The 18,132-nt window shown below is 47.8% G+C and overlaps 1 protein-coding gene across 6 annotated transcripts in view; it reads left to right on the top strand.

Annotated features, from left to right (window-relative positions):
- Positions 1 to 18,132, top strand: part of tle2a (TLE family member 2, transcriptional corepressor a) — a 30,880-nt gene that overhangs the window by 4,228 nt on the left and 8,520 nt on the right. For 3 of the 6 annotated variants that reach the window (XM_072700052.1, XM_072700055.1, XM_072700053.1), the window contains exons 2-6: positions 3,812 to 3,966; positions 13,881 to 13,944; positions 14,839 to 14,883; positions 16,108 to 16,170; positions 16,813 to 16,887. In XM_072700052.1, the coding sequence (XP_072556153.1) occupies positions 3,812 to 3,966; positions 13,881 to 13,944; positions 14,839 to 14,883; positions 16,108 to 16,170; positions 16,813 to 16,887 (402 nt within the window). Of the gene's footprint in view, positions 1 to 3,811; positions 3,967 to 8,620; positions 8,640 to 13,880; positions 13,945 to 14,838; positions 14,884 to 16,107; positions 16,171 to 16,812; positions 16,888 to 18,132 lie in introns of those variants that run through there. The other 3 variants (XM_023843544.2, XM_023843543.2, XM_072700054.1) reach the window with 2 other exon arrangements.

Genomic DNA, 18,132 nt, shown 5'->3' with positions numbered 1-18,132 from the left:
CCGTGTCCCTCAGCGAATCATTCTCGGGGCGGAAAATGTGAAGCGCTTTCAAATGCTAATATCTACTTGTTGTTGAAAATATATTTTGAAACGCGAATGTAATCGAGGTTTGAACTCCAAGCACTTAATATAAGAGGCAATAAGCAAAAAAACAAGGATCATATTTGCGTGTCGGCCCTGAGGAGGAGCTGGATCTGCAGACTGTGCTCAATGGCTAATTCAGATTTGCTAAATCCCCACCCCGGTTCTTACCCAGTGTTGGTGCGGTCTGTGAACGAACCCATGTTATCAGTTGATTGCTGACTAACAATTTTTTCCTGAGAAGGAATGATGTGCAACAGTTGGGCTGTAGGGACAATAAGCACCCCCCCCCCCCCTGGATCTGTCAGTGGACCCTGCTCTGCTGATCTGTCAGTAATCATTTATTTACTTTTGGACCTTCGATACTTAGTTACCAACAGCTTCAGGAGCAAACGCTTGAGGGAGTACGTCTGGTGTAGAGTATGACGCACACCGGCGGTGATCGGCAAAGAAGCTTTCAGTAGGTGGTGTTTGCAGTTCTTGCTGACTTTGAATCTTTGAATTCTCGGTAGACGCTGTCGGTGTTTCAGGTTGTGCGTTCTGTCAGCATGTCTGTGGGGTTTTGCGTTCCGGGGTTGTGGGAGATTGAGACAAGCTAAGATGACGGTTTAACCAAGGCTGTTTTCAGCTCCCCCGCCTGTGTTCGATTTGCTATTTTGATGTTTTTTTTTTGTTTTGTTTTTTGTTTTTGGGGAGGGGGGGTTGTAGAGGGTGAGGGTGCAGGGATTGTGTGATATGTGCGAGACCCTGCAGGGGGCATGTGACATGGTGACGCTGAGAGATTGTGGTGTTTTGAGTCTTGCGTGTAAGTGTTCCTGTATGCACCTCTGTGCGTTTATGAGAGAATGGATCTGAGGCCAATGTGACTGGTGTGTTATCTGTAATGGGGGGGGGGGGGGGTAAAGAGCCGGACAGTGGGGGGGCTACATGCGTCTGCATCTTTTGCCTTTGCGGAAGTTCTAGTAGCATCCAAGCTCTCAAGCTGCTATACGTTGTAGACCAACTACAGTGTCTGCTGGCTGTGTTCATCCCCAGCTGATTGCAAGGTGGTCCAGCTGCCCCCCCATATAAAAACCAGTAGAGTGAATGAAACCCCAGTTTAAATCCATTCCTTTCCCAGCCTCCCTGTGCATCATGGGAGGGGAAATTCTATCAGTGCGATTCACTGAATCTCTGAACGTCGTACAGATCGCTGTGGGGATATTAATGCTGACGCCGCCGGAGAGCCCTAATGGCGGCTTTTCTGAAGAGAAGATACGAGAAATCAGTGAATAAACATGCTGCTAATGTGAGGTTATCAGAGTTCCAGATACCAAATGTGATGTTTCTCCTGTGATCTTGTTCAGCCTTCGCCTCTGTGCTAGATCCTTTGACAAACTCATTAGGACGATACTTATGCTCTACGAGTGTTGTAGAGTATGTGTTTTACCTGGATATTTCTTCTCTCCCGACAACGTAGATTTGGGTATGGACGGTATAGACGTGTCCCTACCAAGATTGTGGGAGTACTGTGTGTGTTTAGGGGAGTACAGGCTTGGGGGCTGATTTGGTCCCTACTAGTGTCCATCAAAACCTACGCCCTTGTTCTCTCCTGTTGTGGTCTGTGGTCTGGCTGAATTCTGGCCCCTTATATCGTTTTCTGTAGCTAATGAGGTTTCATATGACTATGAATTGACGCTGCTGCTTGGTGTTGATGATTCTTCTCTCCAGCTCTTTGGGCTGAGCTGTAAATGAATGTGGCTGGGCTCCCCAAATAGTGTTCAGCTCCCCTGAACACCGCCTCAGCATCACTGCCGTCTAAGACGACGTCCTCTTTGGGTGGCGTTCGCTTCCTGCCTTTTCCGCCTCTCCTACCTCCTCTTTCTTTCAGGTTTGGGGGGGTGGAGACGGGGCAGGTGAAAAAGCCCCCCCCCCCCCCCCCCCCGCTAAATGGCTCCGACTCTGTCCCGCGGACAGCTTTCTCCGGCTGGTGAGGAGTAATTACCGCGTGCGACTTGGCAGTGCGCCGTGCTCCTGGGGCAGGGATCAGGGCGGCAGATTGAATCCCGCTGCTGGGGGTGGGGGGGTGGAGCTCGTTAGAGACCGCGACAATGCCTGGGCCCTCTTCCGAGCCCAGCGGAGGGGCCGCGCCCCCCCTGGCAGTGTCGGCTCTGAGTTTCCAGCTCGCTGCGTATCCACCTCTTCTGGGCAGACCTGGTTCCCCACCGCCCCCCCACAGACACGCACACATACATACAGTTCATATCTTTATGGGGACTTTCCATTCATTTCTGTGGGCAAAATCCTAATCCCAACAATGACAACCTTAACCATAAGTAACCCAACAAAATGCACGACTTAGTTTTTTTTTTTTTTATCGCAGTTACAGATTTTTATAAAATTGAGGTTATTTCTGTAGGAACTGGAAAAAATGTCCCCACAGGATAAAAAGTTGCCAATTTTTTATCTCACTGTGGGGAAGTCTGTTCCCACGATGTAATAATTACAAAAATGCACGTGTGCGCACACACACACGCAATTTGAAAGCTGCACCGTGCACATCCTGTCATAACCTGGGAAAAACACGCTGTTCTTTAACACTGGGTATATCTCATCGCTGTGTCTTTTTGCCTGTTTGTGTGCACGTGCATGTGAGTGTGTGACTTGTCCTTTCACTGATGGAAGGACCCCCTCCTGAGTCACCAGTATCCATTCTCAGCCTGACTATACATAACTCGCCCGTTTTTATACGGTTCCTGTTATGCTGCCCAGAGCAGCTTTGTAATTTATTGCTCCTAATTGGTGTAAGTTTTATGGAGAGTGCTGACTTGCAGAAATGATCGTTCATTTTTGAATGAGGATCATTTTCTGCTATATTCCGGCATCTTCTGCTGCCATATCCTCGACTTTTTCAACGTGTGGGGGTTCTGGGGGAAATAGCCAGAAATAAGAATGGGGGGGGGGGGTGACCAGGGGGTGAAATTCAGGCTCAGAATTTCACCCCCTGGCCATGTGCCTGATTGGTAAGTAGAAGATTTTTGTGGGTGGGGTTCAAATCCGTTATTTTACTATGTGGCTATTTACTACATGCCTTGGGGGGGGGGGGGGGTGGGCTATGGGCCTGTCGACCAGAAAGAGGGAGGCAAACTGTGTATTGGGGGAGGGGACTTTATATGCCTCCTTTTGTACATTACTGACCTCTAATTGCAGAGTCCTGTGGTGGGGGGGGGGGGGGGGCTTGGGTTTTTGGACTGCTGCCTAGGGTAAGGGGCCATGTGGTGCTTTTATTTTTTATTATTTATTTTTTAAGTCTGACTTCCTACAAAACTGCTCTTATTTTGTCCCCCCCTCTCTGGTGAGCAACCCCCCATCTGTGCACACCAGCCACTATCCCCTGTGTCCTGAAGTTGCTACCTCCCGTCTCTCCCGATTCGTCCTGACCTTGCTACTCTTCCCACCCCCCCCCCCCACTCCCCCCTGCTTGCTTTCGTCTCCCCCAGCACCCGCTATTCCCTTGGCCAAGCCTCCCTCCCCCATATCTGCCCTGTTCCTTTATAATCCGCTTTGATTTCACCATTTTCTTTGCTCTCAGCTGTGACACATTATTTATAAAATAGCACAATCACATGCCGTGTGTTTTCCTGGGAAATCTTTGAAAATGGAACCCCCCCCCCCCTTTTTTTTTTTGATGTTCTGACGCCTTTGTTTTGTTTTTGGATCCCCAACCCATGACACTACTCTTTCTCCGCAGGCACCTCTCCAGCCACCCCCGGGGTCCTCGGCCTCGGCGGCCATGGCGGCGGCAGCCACTGCGTCCGGGGCCCCCCAGTCTCTGAAGCTCACTTATCCAGAGACCCTGGACCGCATCAAGGAGGAGTTCCAGTTCCTGCAGACGCAGTACCAAAGGTAGGGAGGTCCGCTGGCCAGCTGACCCCCCCGGCTGCCGCAGTACAGGACACCTCAGCCTGATAGGCTGCTCTGCACCTGAATTTATTCTATTCAATCGAAAGTCATTTGTCTTAACAACATGGAGTATTAATTACACCATGTATAAACAGGAATTGTATTAATATTTAATACTGTATTAATATGAATATTCAGTAGAACCCTCCAGGTAATGGAATAACTAAAAAATCATGTGTATGCGTGTCTGTGTAACCAACTTAGGAGAGAGACAATTATCTAGCACGTGTGCATGTGTATCTATACAGAACTGAGAATTTAAATATGCTTAGTCATTTCATTTCCAATTTAAATTCCAGTGAATCGTTTTATTTCTCTTGTACATGCTGGCTTCACTGCCCAGTTGCAGTGAATAACTTTCCTATGGTATCTGCTACTCTTCAACTAGCCTGTGGTTTAGCTATGCTGTGTTAACATTTAATTAAATGTCAGATTAACTAATATTCATTATTGTAAGACGAGCACATTTTGTGGGGCCACATTCTGCAGGTTGACCGTTAAGAATGTCGTTCATCACTGGAATCCGTGAAGGGACGTGTCTGTTCTCTCTGTTTTTGCGCGGACGTGCTTCCTCCGGCTCCTTAAGCTCTCGGGACTCTGATGCCGCCGTGCTTTGACTCTTTGGCTTGGTGGACGTGTGGCTGGTCGTTGCCTGTGGCGTCCCAGGAATGCGGGACCCGGCCCAGAGCCGGCTGTGGCAGAGCGGTGGCTGCGGGCGGCTAAGTGCTGCCCTGCCCTGGCGTGGCGTGGTGGCGAAAGCCCCAGCTGCCGTGGTCGATCACCAGGAGCTCTGTAAACCAGGGTGGAAGTGGCGAACCAGTGAGCAGACCAGGGATGACTGGGATAATCAGGCTCTTCAGTTTGACTAACTGGACAGTTACTGATTTGCTGACGTTGTGGTGTTCCACTACTTTAGGGAGGTGTGATGTTTACGTAGCTGTCACGCTCTGTGTGGGAGGTTTTCCTGTTTGGCGAAAGCATTCACTGTTCTTTGCTTATATGTATCTGATTGATGTGCCATCTGACGAATTGGAATGCAGGAATCCAGAGCTGGTTCCTCCCCCTCCCTGGGCATCTTCACGCAGCCCTGGCTCTCATTCCACACGGCAGATTCAGCAAAATCCGCCCCCACACAACCTACGATTGATTGTTACCACAGGCAAACAGGAATCTGCTTGGGCCTGTCGTTACCACACACCCCCCTCCTGCTCTCGTCGGACATCGGTGCATTGTGCCATGAACTGCCCTTCATCCCCTTGATGGCCACTAGGGTGGGTTGTGGTGGGGGGGAGGAAGCTGACTGCTATTTTTGGCAAAGCCAAAACCACTTTGCCGACAGCGACGTTGCACTCGGTGTTTGCCTGGGAATCCTTGCTGTGATCTCGCAGATTTTTATATGGCTCGCCTCTGATTGCCGCCCTCATCGCGGGACGCCATAACCCGGACACAAACATCCCCCTCCGTGATTGTAATGGGCTAGAATTAATCGGGTCCCTCCGGTCCGTAAGAGCAAGCTCCTCTGCTGCTCTGTCGCCACACCCCTGCGGCCCGCCACCGTCTGATCTTCGCCACGCGTCGCTCCAGGTGTTGTCTCCTTGCATAACAGCGGGACGGGCCGGGGGGGGGGTCACCTAATTGGGCTCCCCGGCACACACGTCGTGCTGGGATGCCTGATCCACACAGCCGCGCTGCCAGACCCGCGCAATCAGAAGCGCAGCTCTTTTAAAGGCAGTATTGATCGTTGCCGACCCAACGCAAACCCCTGAAGGGTTAGGGGGCGGGACAGAGATGGAGCTGGTGAATAAGGCTTTGATATGAGCGCTGTGTGTGCGAGAGCGGGAGGGAGACAGCCGGTAAACTCGCCTGATGGGGTAAAGCTGCCGCATGGAAGGGCCACTGCGGCCTGATCTCGGTGACTAATGCAGTCGTTTTATTTATGGCCCTAAAATGCGCGCAGTGTTATTTATATTTTTGTTTCTAAGGAAAAATGGCTGCCTTCGAGGACCCTTTAGTAGGAAAAGCAAAGCCCCTAATGGTAGGATTGCGGTAATCCTGCAGGTTGACCCTCCCCCGTGTGCTCCTCTCTGGCCGGCATGCCGTGTCCCCCCATAGACGCTCGCACGGGGCACGTGCGGCACACAGATGCACGAGATCGTCATGTCACATGTCTCGCGTGCGACCGTGGAGAATGAAATCAAAGCATAAATGCCTGAGCCCCCCCAGTGTTCCAAAAGCTCGGCATACTCGCTCACGTCTGCTGGAAATAAGACTTTGCGTTCTGCACTTGAATATAAACCGCAGAGTGCGGTACACCCTGTTTATGTTTGGAATGGGGTTCACAGTTTAAGTTTTCCACGCCTGAAGCACCGTGTGTGTGATGATGTCGTCATGTGGCCACCCCTCACCCCCCCCCCCCCCCCCATTCTGCGTGTGACGAAGCATGTGGTTGTGGTTTATGGGTTTATGTGTCTGTGTGTGGCTGAAAAGTTCACATTTATCTGAGTCAAAATCCGGCAGATGTGTTTCGTCTGGTCCACAGCTGTAACGGGATATTTACAGCATTTCCTCAAATGGGGCTCATTGATTTAGAAATTTAAGCACAAGGGTGTCATTTAACTGATATATGCATATGCAGTGATTAGTCATTAGGCTGAAATGGATTCAGGATTTAAACATATAGCTAATCTGATGGATTAAAATCTTTCTTATGGCTCAAAACAACCTACCTACCAAAAATGCAACTACATATTACTGTGTTTAGTTTTTTTTTGCTGATTTGGTATGATAATTGTGGCCGGTATACTTGGATGCCTGCACTTGCACTGTATTGTAGATCTGAGTTACCGTGGTTTTTACTAATGGGTTAAATATGGCAGGAATCTCGTTCTGTTCATGCCACAGTTCAGTCTCCTCTCTTACAGTCTAGTGAGTTCAGTGTTTTGGTAACGTCTGCGGTGCTGTCGTTCTGGATCTTCTTGGAACAATGTATGATGACCACCTGTGTTCACTGTGTTCAGTTGACCAATAATTAAGTTCCAACCAAAGTATTTTGAAAGCTGCACTCGCTTCTTTGTGAATGACGTAAATGATAATTTCCAATTTGCGAAAGAATTCCACAGAGGTGGTTACCGATTCCCGCGGCGAAGCGGATGACCGATATGGTTTGATGGGATTTAGCGCAGTATGATTCACCCTACGGGCAATCCGACGGTCTGAGGGTTAGGCTCAATTTTGTGACCAGGAGGCCTTGTGAAGTAGCTTTTCAAACGTGAGCTGTCCTAATATTCATTTGAATCTCATATGGATTTTGTGTCAAGTATTGCAAGGTTGTGTAATTTATACGGTGACTAGAAAGTTATTGCTAAGGTCAAGTTAAGTTTTGCATCAGTAGATAAATTGAAAGTGAATATACATTGTAACAGTTTTCCTGTGGCTGGTCTTGTACGGTGTTTCTCATTTACTCTGTCTCCAAGCCTAAACTGGCCTTCTGGCATTCCGGGCATTTTCTCAGTGAGCCCATGGGTTTGCGGGCAGCTAAAATTCACCATGGGAGGGGACCCCAAAGTCCAGGGCCGCTTTTAATCCCAGTCCAGCCCTGTCTCTTTATCTGCGACTTTGAACTTTTCCCACCATTTGCTAGCTCCTGGTCGCACACGCTTTCAGTTCATTATCGATGGTCAGGGTGGGTAGAGTTATGGGCTGCAGAGAATGAAACCAGCAAAGGCACGGTGCCCAGCGATGCTCCCTCAGCAGCGGCCGCCGTCGTAGGAGGCTGGGGACGTCCTAACGCTGTGTCGCCTCACTCAAGTTACAGAATTCGAAATTTCTAAAACTTCCTTTTGTTTCCCGTAACTTTTTAAACAGTTTAATTAGTCAGCATCTTAAACTTGGATGTCCACTATTAGTATGGCAACAACATTATTAGACCTGGTGTTATAAGTGAATTATTTCCTTAATGACCGAAAAGGGCACATTCTGAATCTCCGTGTTGTGCAGATTCCGGTTATTCATCTGGTATCTGCTCCTCCAATTATCTCAAATGAACCCCCGCGACCCCATGGGTAAACTGTCGCTAAAACCAGCTTCTAATTAGACTTGATTGACCTGTTAGGAAACAGCGATGCAAATGTCATATCTAGTGAATTTTACGTTTCTACTATTAAACAGTTTTAACCAGTTCTGGCTTGTTCATTTATTAAGTAGTCAGAATGACATAATCAGTATGTAAACTAAGTCAGCGGTGAATAGTTGATTGGTTAAACTAGCGATTAAGCATTGTTGAAAAGAAAATTAGCCTACTAAAAATAATTAGAACAGCTTTATGTTAAATTATAGCAAGCTCTGTTTAGAAGGAAGTGAAATAGAAGATCTTTAGTGTTTGGGAACATTTTGAATACAATAGCATAGCACTAGCATAAAAATACCTGTTTGCCCAAGATCATTTGTACAGACCTGTGTTGTGTGAGGATCTTGTTTCATTTTATTCTCCCAAGAACAAAACCTTGAAACGCTGCAACCGATGGTTCGATCTTCAAATTTCGCACATAATAGTTGCCGGGAAAAATGACCCGAGCGGGGATTCGCGTTCAGGGCTGAGTGGCCGCCGCCACAAAACGGTATTTTAATGTTTTAATGTCTCACCGCAACTAAGGAGAGCTATTTTTTTTCAAGACACACCTCTTACAGGTTGTTAAAGTAATTGGTAAAGCAACGACTTGCTTTTGACAACCGCTGTTGTCGATGAGATGCCGCGGCTCAAGACTTAGCCGGCTAACAGAAACGGGGAAACTATACTTACGAAATGCCGGTGCATAAATTAACCTACTGTAAGCAGCTTCGTCACACATGGTATAGGTTTATGTTCTCATATAAAGGCGTACTTTAAATTCCTTCCTGGCAATATTAAGAATCGGTAAAATATACGCTTTATGGCAACTGGCCATGCAGAGTTTTTTAGTAGGTTTTTGTGTGATTATTGTGTGATTTGATTAATTCCGTAGTTAATTTTATATTTGCCCCCCAGGTCATTTCTGTACCTCTATAGCCTCCCCAGTATTAAAATGGTATAGTTACCAGTGGGATAGTTAAACTTTCTTGTGATGTAGAGCTAAAAGAGAAGAATCGCCCAGTTGGGTTTAAAAGCACCGCTTTATCCACGTTTTATATCGTTAACACAGAATAATAAGTCTAAAGTAAACAAAAGTACTACATCAGACTTGATAAATCATAATTTCATACCGATAAAACCATAGAACATAAAAATGTAAAACTACCCAGGCGAAGTGTCGATGCGATACTAAATCGGGCTTTAGCATTTTATTTTTCAGTACTGGACGATAACACAACATGCGAGAAGGATGTCAAAAAAACACTGCACAAAAAAATTATTCTTATTTACAGTATATACAAGGGTTTACCTACGATCAGCAAGGTCAGGATTTACAGACTAGAGTTTTTTTGTTTACCTCTTGGCTCTATCACTTAGAACACAGACACACACATAGTAATGCCATTTAGAATTAGGTGATGTGGGATTCAATAGAATCCCACAGTGATCAGTGGTCATTGTTAACACCACAGCACACAGTGCACAACAACGAAATGTGTCCTCTGCCTTTAACCCATATGTGACATCATGACATAGCAGGGGGCAGCTAATTCAGTGCCCGGGGAGCAGTACCCTACTCGGGGTACCTCAGAGGTGCCTTGCTGGTCGAGGATTCGAACCAGCAATCTTTCAATTGCAAGTGTACATCCCTAACCATTAAGCCACCACTGCCCACGACACCACTGCTCCGCCTACTGGGGGGCATTTTGAGTGACAAATTTTGCCCAATGAAAACGCCGCAGTCAAAACAAGATATTCAAAGCATACCTTACACTCCCCGCGTCTCCAAATAAAGTATCACGATTAAATTTTCCCATGATAAATTTCGCCGGCCTGCTACCGAACGGTTACGGATAGAATTTGCAGAACGGGGATAATTGTGTTCAAAAATTAGTAGAAACTTTATTATGGAATATTCAGAAAATCATCTCACTCCCTACAGTTTAAAAATTACTCACCTGTGCAAAGATCCACTGAATATTTGTGCTTAAAAGATCAGCAGAACATCCATGTATAAAAGACGGTGGCTGCAGGCTCTGTATCACTATACAGTGCTTCTTCAATTTTGGTGCGATTTATCTGATTTGATTTGGTCCAGATCTTCAACCTTGCAACATGTCTGCAAAGGGTGAAAATGATCTGCCAAATGCTTTCAGTTATTGCACTAATGGAATCAAATATCTGCTGCAGTTTTGGGGTGATCTTTTACTAAATTTGCTGACTTCCAGTTTGCTACCCCATGTGCCTGTGAAGTTTGAAAAAGATCCATACAATACTTTTAGAGTTACCGTGTTCACATGAGCAATGGTGCTTACGCACTGGCATACATGAAGCTGTACCTCAGCTGTACCATGAAGAGAGACTAGTTACTGCACTGTACCAGTTTGGTTTGGTTTTCCACTGCAGAAGGGTCAGCTCAGTAAAGGCACTACCGGGTTGGAGAGTGACAGTGCCGTAAAACAGACGCTTTTTTATTGTTCACACGGTGTTCATCATGATTTATTATGTGCAATTATGATTATATATATTTTTACAGTGTACTAATGCAAGCGAATGCTAATTCTGCTAGTGTTTGATAAATTTGCATTAAAAATCCATTCCATTCAGCTGTTTTATAGTACTTTAAGTAGGAAGTTTTGAAGTTTTCAGGTTCTGAGTTTTTGAGAATGCATCAATATATCACAATGTGCTAATAATGAATAATATATATGCTTTTTCCTTCAGATAATCCATGTGCAGAACACTGGTACCTCCATGGATTTTGACCAATCAGATGGTGGTCACACAAGCAGCTTGGTTTGCTTACGCTTTTGTCAGGGTGCTTACAGCTCGGGTTCGGCTCGCACTTTGCAGTGGAAAACCGCTAGTTTGCGGTACAGCTCAGGTACGGCTCCGTTCTTGCTGGCAGTGGAAAAGTGGCACGCGGCACTGCTGCTTCACTTTTGGGGCAATTTGTTTAAAAATTAAACCAAACGTAGATCTTCATCCATATCATTTTTTTGTGTGCAGCACCGCGCAATGAGGTCTGGGCGTCCCTGCTTAGACTGCCGCTCCCGCGACCTCATCCCAGATAAGCAGTGCAAAATGAATGAATGAATATGTGGCACTGCTTCAATTTTGGGTTGATCGGTCTCAACACGTAACCAGTTTTAGCTCCTCAACTGTAAAATGTCTGTGGGAAGTTTGAGAAAGATCCGTTAAAAGGTTCTTGAGTTGTTGTGCAGATCAATGTGTCTGAGGAGTAGGTGGGCCGATGCTGAAACTACAGCAAAATCACTAATACAGTAACGCTATGTGTGCTGTACAAACATAAATCATTAATGCGATGCTGCCTTAAATTTAAAACAAGTGTGTGCCGGGGGGGGGGGCTTGCATTAAATGCGGCTGTGTTTGATTAGGGACTGCGAGTCGAGGAATAAACAGGATACACAAAAATTAATCCGTACAGTTCCTGTAGTTCGAAAAAGATTTATTCAATCCTAGTCTTGAGATTGAGGAAAAATTGAGATTTGCCCAACCAGTAGAGAGAGTCTGTCACAGAGTATTCAACTGGTTGGTTGAAACAAAACATTGGTCTGGATTTGTACTTTCTGGACCTGAACTTTCCACCCCTGCGTGACACACATTTTGCATTCATTGTGTCTTGTCACAAGTGCCTTGTTACCGTTTCAAAAATACAAAAAACACGTTTAAAGAATACAAATTGGGCCCACGAAGCCAGTTTTTAATAAAAATGTCCTCCGTCTGTCAGAGTAAATGCATGCATTTGCTGATATGGATGATAAAATGTGTTCAGGTCCGGAAACATACTTCAGCTACAAATGTGCAAAAGGCCAACATTAACGGAAGAGCGTTGTTGGTATTTTAATTATAAAAGTTAAGCATTTATAAAACTTGTAAGGCAAAATTCCAGTGTGCATATATCTTTCATTCTGCACTGGAATATTTAAAAGAAATGTGACGGTTTTGTGACTGTGTGTGTCAGTTTGTGTATGTACACATGGCGTCCAGGCAGCAGAGCGCAGCTTTGTAGCGGGTACACAGGAACGCCTGGCTCGCTGTCGCTATGGCGATGAGGCTGCAAGCACACGCCAGTGCACCTCAGTCATCCCAATCCCCTCCCTGTCAGTGTCTCACTGCCGCTCAGCCGGGGACTAATTATCACTGGCAGTAACTCCTGTTTGAAATGCATGCCTGCCCCCCCCCCCCCCCCCCTGCTGTACCCGGCCAGTCAGTCTTCTGCTCCTAGCTTTGAACATGTATGTAAACACATGGTTTTCATGCGACGCTGTTTGTTTTAGCACTGTTCCCTGTGGCATAATCGGGATCAGCTTGTAAATATTACGAAATGGTCTTTCGTTTCTTTCGTTGGGTGACATTGCGCCAGGAGTAGTTGCAGATGTGAAGCAAACGGATTACTTTCAAATGTTTATCGTTTTAGGTAGCTTGATAGTTGCAAGAGTGATTCAAGTTCCTTGAATAGGAGGCCGACAGAAGATCATCTGGAATTTGAAATCCGAATGTTTTAAGGCTGCATGGTATAACTGAGCAGGAATTTTGCCTGCATCAGACACAGTGTACTATTTAACATTGTGCTGTTGGCACTGGTACCGTATTAATGTATTTTTTATTTTAGGTTTTGTGCCATTTCCAGCTCAGTTTGGATATTAGAGGTCTGTATGGGGTGCTGATTTAGATCATAGTACATCTATGGTAATCTGAGCGTAATAAATGCGTATATGTATGTATTTATTGCACCCAGTTTCCCCACTCTGTTAATACGCTGCTGCGAGGATTGCGATGGCTTCATCTAATATTTTTAATCAGGCCCCCAAGCTTAGTTCGCTGCCACTCTTAATTTTGAAAGTTTTAACGTATATTAATATTTGCCACGAAACATAGCGACTTCAGCGTCCCCTGTAGTACGCAGCGCAGTTGAATGTTACTGGATTCATCCTTCTCTAAAACGAGCTCGTGTCAATTTGCCAGAATTCAGAAATTCTGCATGGTGGGCTTTTACGTGGGGACGGTTCCCCGATAATAAAATCTATCAAGGGAATGAATTTAATCCTGCTGCCACCCGCCTACCCCCCCCCCCCCCACCCCAAGCTTACAGTGATAAATGAGTCAATTTTCAGCGGCTCCACGAGACCGCTGAAGGGGGGCGGATGTGCGCCCGTTACCTGTCGCGGGCGTCTAATGTTGCAGCATTAATCATATTCTAATTTCCTGGGCTCACGCGCTCCCTCTACATAAATCTGCAGCCAGAAAACAAGTCATTGTGGCTGAGAGCAGCTGGAGGGTGGGGTGGAGTTGGCGAGTCATGGAGGACGGAGGGGAGGGCCAAAGGCTTACTAAGAGGACTGCATGCTCCGCTAAGGACCCCCTGCTGTCTGGTAGCCTGTCGTTGACTTGAATGTGGTTGCAGCAGAGGAAAACGCTCCATTTCTCCAAGCAGATCCTGACTCGCCGCAGATGCATCCGAAATGATAGTAGAACGATTGCGAAGTTCTGCATAACCTCAGCAGAAGACTAATAAACCGGCGACAAGATGTGGTTCTCTGTCGCTGGTTAGCACGCATGTGCCATGTGGCCAGTAAAACGACCTGAATGAAATTGTGTGTGTGTGTGAGTGAGCAAATCGGTGTATCGAGTCCTGAGAAGACCCATATAGATTGGTAGCAGTTCCAAGACACATTGACTTATGACATGCCTTCCCCCCGTCCTGTTTTTTTTCCTCCTCTCACAGTTTGAAGTTGGAGTGTGAGAAGTTAGCTACAGAGAAGACTGAGATCCAGAGGCACTACGTGATGGTGAGACACCAGACGGCAGCAGCCGCTCGCTTGTGGCGTCTTAAACTTTACCGGGCTGCAGGTAAAGACTGAAAATGCAGGGGCGCCCCAACCTTTGCGCTTCACGTGCCTCCATGCTAATCAGAAGCAGCATTTAAACTCGGCATGCAAGTCTGCTGAGTTCAGTCTTTTTTGCAATCGAACTTTGACTTTGGCACGAGAGGAGCATTTTAGCAGATTCACTGAGCTGGGATGTAATTCAAGATTAAGTGTCAGGTCGTAAGGAATTTGTGACCAATCGATGCCTTCTCCCTAAATAAGGTGAACCGTTGTGGGAGTGGTCCAGCCTTGAACGGGTATAACGTCTCCACTGTGTTTTTTTAAATGGCCTGAAGTGCAGTGATAATTTTAAACAGAGAATTGCAGAGTTGGCAACACTCTTTGGTAGTGGACCTGAAAATATGAGCCAGATTATAAACACCAAAAAATCCAAGTTGAGTACTGACCAGAGCTTTGAAGATGACTGTCGTGGGCCCGGTATGTTGTTGGCGCTTGATGCATCTTGGCAAAGACTACTTTTCAATTTTTTTTTGGCATCTGACTTTGGAGTTTAGACGTCGCCTAGCAACAGCCAAATCCTGGCACAAGCGTGGCTCCGGCAGCCAGCTGTCAGGAAGAGCTTATTTGTTGAAAAGCTGGCGGCTTGCCGCGCGTGGAAGCGATCCAGCGTCTGCCCGTGCCCTCCTGTTGCCTGTCATTCCCACTCCGTTACTACTTAAACCCTCGCTTACTTGTTAAATCACACTTGGACTGCCGAAGCAGACGTATATTGTTATAAGCCAGCCGCTTGTGGAAGAGCTGCTTTGTGTAGTAAATTAATTTAGCCTAAATTGTTCTCCTTTCCCCCTTTTTCAGTACTATGAGATGTCGTACGGCCTTAACATCGAAATGCACAAGCAGGTGAGTACCTCCCCCCCCCCAGGGACCTGCTCGCCTTTTAACGGATGCCTACAGAACCATCCTGCCCCCCCACTCGGCATTTAAATCTCATTATTTCAGTCTGCGCGCGTGTGCATTACAGCGGGCTGCCTTGCTGTTGGTATTTACCCCTATTCTCCCTTCCAGAGAGCCCATCCATCCTCGTGGGGGGGCCTTTGCCCCTCTGCCGCCTTCCCCATGTCCGCCTTCCTGTCACCTCTCACCGGTCCCCCACCCTCTGCAGTCAGAGCTGAATGTCACTTCTGATCAGGTCACTGCCTTTGAGTGTCTGGCTCCTCAGCCCCCAGCTCATTCAGTTTTGACCCCCACTGCAGATGACCTTACTAATTTACCCCTCCCCCCCCCCCTCCACTGCTGGCCTTGTTTTCTTTCTCGTTCTTATCGTGTATCGTTTCCTTAGTCCCACTATTCTGACTATCCACTTTCCCACACTCCTTTTTTGTGTATCTCTCTCTCTCTCTCTTTCTCTTCCCCCCCCCCCATCCTTCCTGCTCTCCCGAGGATGTAATTTGGTAGTTGGTGTTCTCTAACAAGAAATCATTGTGTTTCTCAGGGTAAGATGCTGATGTTTTTTTTGTAGAGTGCTGACAGGGGTGGGAATGGTAGGGGGGGGGGGGCGCATCAGGGTATATTTTCCTGTGAAGAGGACGGGGGCGGCGGGGTGGTGTGGGGGGGGGGTGCAGAGGTGTACAGCGGCAACCCCTGGGCAGAGAGGGGAACTCTGCCCCCCCCCCATTTGTAAACCGAGGGCTGCGACTTACCGTCTGCTGTCTCGTGAGGCCCGATCTCGATCGGGCGCCACCATGTGGCTGAGTCAGGGTGGTGCTGGGGGCACGGTGCCATCGGACCGGCTGTCTGATGCAGCATGGGGTGCTCCGTCAGCCTAATTGGTGCTCTGATGCTGGGGGGATCGCTGGCTCGGCTGGGCGAGGCCGACTCCCATGGTTAGCCCCCCCACTCCCCCCCCCAAGCCGACACCAGATGCTGGCCGTAAATATTTCAGGCCTGCCTGCTCCCCTCGTGCTGAATTTGCATGCAGAGCAGATGCAGGGCGCTGAAATATTTACCGTGCACTGCGCAGGCGGGGCATCCTGTGTTTGTGCGCGCGCTCGGCCGCGAGTGTGGGGGGGGCGGGGGTCAATGTGGACTTGCCCCCCACGTGTGACACGGCCCTCTCTCTTGCAGACGGAGATCGCCAAGCGGCTGAACGTGATCTGCGCCCAGCTCGTCCCATTCCTGTCGCAGGAGGTGAGCACCGGGCCCCCCTCCACAGGAGTGACATGAAAACGAGGCGCACATCTGCTCTGGCATAGGCCCCCTAGTGGTGTGTGTGTGTGTGTGTGTGTGTGTGTGTGTGTGTGTGTGTGTGTGTGCGTGTGCGTGTGCGTGCGTGTAGGGTCAGGGTGTGTGTGTCTGTTCACCATGTTTGAACCTTGTGCCCATAGCAGGCGGTGTCACACTGAAACACCGTGACCATTCACTCTGTGTGTTAGCTCTGGGGAGCATTGTGGGTAATAGCGTGGGGGGCATTGTGGGTAATAGCGTGAGGGGAATTGTGGGTAATAGTATGAGAGGCATTGTGGGTATTAGCGTGAAGGGGATTGTGGGTAATAGTGTGAGCGGCATTGAGGGTGATAGCGTGAGGGGGATTGTGGGTAATAGCGTGAGCGGCATTGTGGGTATTAGCGTGAGGGGGATTGTGGGTGATAGTGTGAGCGGCATTGTGGGTATTAGCGTGAGGGGGATTGTGGGTGATAGCGTGAGGGGAATCATGGGTAGGAGCCATACAGCTAAACTCCTCTCCCATAAAAGCCGTGTCCTACAGGTCCCTTAAAACTTAATTTCTCATTGAGGTCGTCTGTCTCTCTTTTTTTTGTTTTTCTTCTCCAGCACCAGCAGCAGGTGATACAGGCCATGGAACGCGCCAAGCAGGTGACTATGGGGGACTTGAATGCTTCCATAGGGGTACGTGGACTCTTCCCCCCCCCCCCCACCTCCCCCCCCCCCCCCCCCCCCCCCCCGTCTGCTCTCGCTTCAGCTTTGCTATTGCGCACGTTCTGTCTTTTTTGGGCCGGGATGTCGCGGCTGTGCAGCTCGTTCTCTGGGAGTGCTGGGATGGAGAGCGAGACAGGGGGAGTGGGGGGGACCTGGGCCACTCCTTTCGAGTGGCAACGGGGGGGCGGGGGTGTCACTCTGTATATCAGATTGAGGCTGAACACAGGGTAACCATCCACGGTAAAATAATATAATCGATGCTACAGAAAGCTGGAATCGTGCTGCAGACATCTGCCCCCCCCCCCCAGTATGAGGGCGAATAGGGCAAAACTGGGAGGGGGGCATCAATAAATCAGCCACAGTCATAACAAAGTGCTATGACATGTATGCAGGGGCATAGTTAGGAATTCTGGACCCCCTGACATAATGTCACCCCCCCACCTCCCTTATATAATGTATTTTACGTATCCAAGGCCCCCTGTAAAGTGCTGCCCCCCCCACCCCGAATCTGCCAGGGTATCTAAGCCCCTCCCCTTGCGCACGCCTTAGAATGAGGACAGTTTAATTGCACGTGGAGAGATTGGTTTGTATACTTTCCTCTCTAACTCACTGCTGTCGGATGATATTTTCCCGCTCTGATGAAGCCCTTCTCCTCCTTTGCCATTTTTATTTGTAAATGCCTGTGAATTGGTAGCAGAGCAGCATGTCCCGTGGTGGCCGGCGGCCCGTGGGGGCTTTGGGTCCGTGTTTACAGAAGGGGTCACTCGCCTCAATCCCAACCCGCTGTCCTCAGTTTTCCCAAATAAGTGAGAAGAGCAATTCCCCGCTGGGCCGCTTGTGCTGCTCTCAGTATTACCATTCAACAGGATTGTTTTATTACTCTGAAGAGAATGATTTTAAATACAATTAGCATTTGTGTAGCCTCTGAGACCTTGTACTGGGTATGTGGAGGGAAGATGGATGGCTTTATGTAATCATAACCAGGTGTTTCAAATTAATCCTTAATGAAAGGTCTAACTAATTGTGAGGATATGTTTTTGAGGAGTTTTTATTTGAACTGTACAAGGTTATAAAAAATATGTAAGGGTAACATAATGATAATCTTTCCAAAGTGTTATGTGGTTTGTAATGGAGTCTCTCTGCTCGCTTGTTTTGGGAGATAATTGGCTTTGAAGCCAGCTGTTGGTAGTTTTGGTTGGTACTATATCACTGACT

This window comes from Paramormyrops kingsleyae, chromosome 15, assembly GCF_048594095.1.
Source record: "Paramormyrops kingsleyae isolate MSU_618 chromosome 15, PKINGS_0.4, whole genome shotgun sequence".
Taxonomy (NCBI): domain Eukaryota; kingdom Metazoa; phylum Chordata; class Actinopteri; order Osteoglossiformes; family Mormyridae; genus Paramormyrops; species Paramormyrops kingsleyae.
Note: the sequence above shows the minus strand (reverse complement) of the source record. Positions and strands in the feature narration are given on the sequence as shown.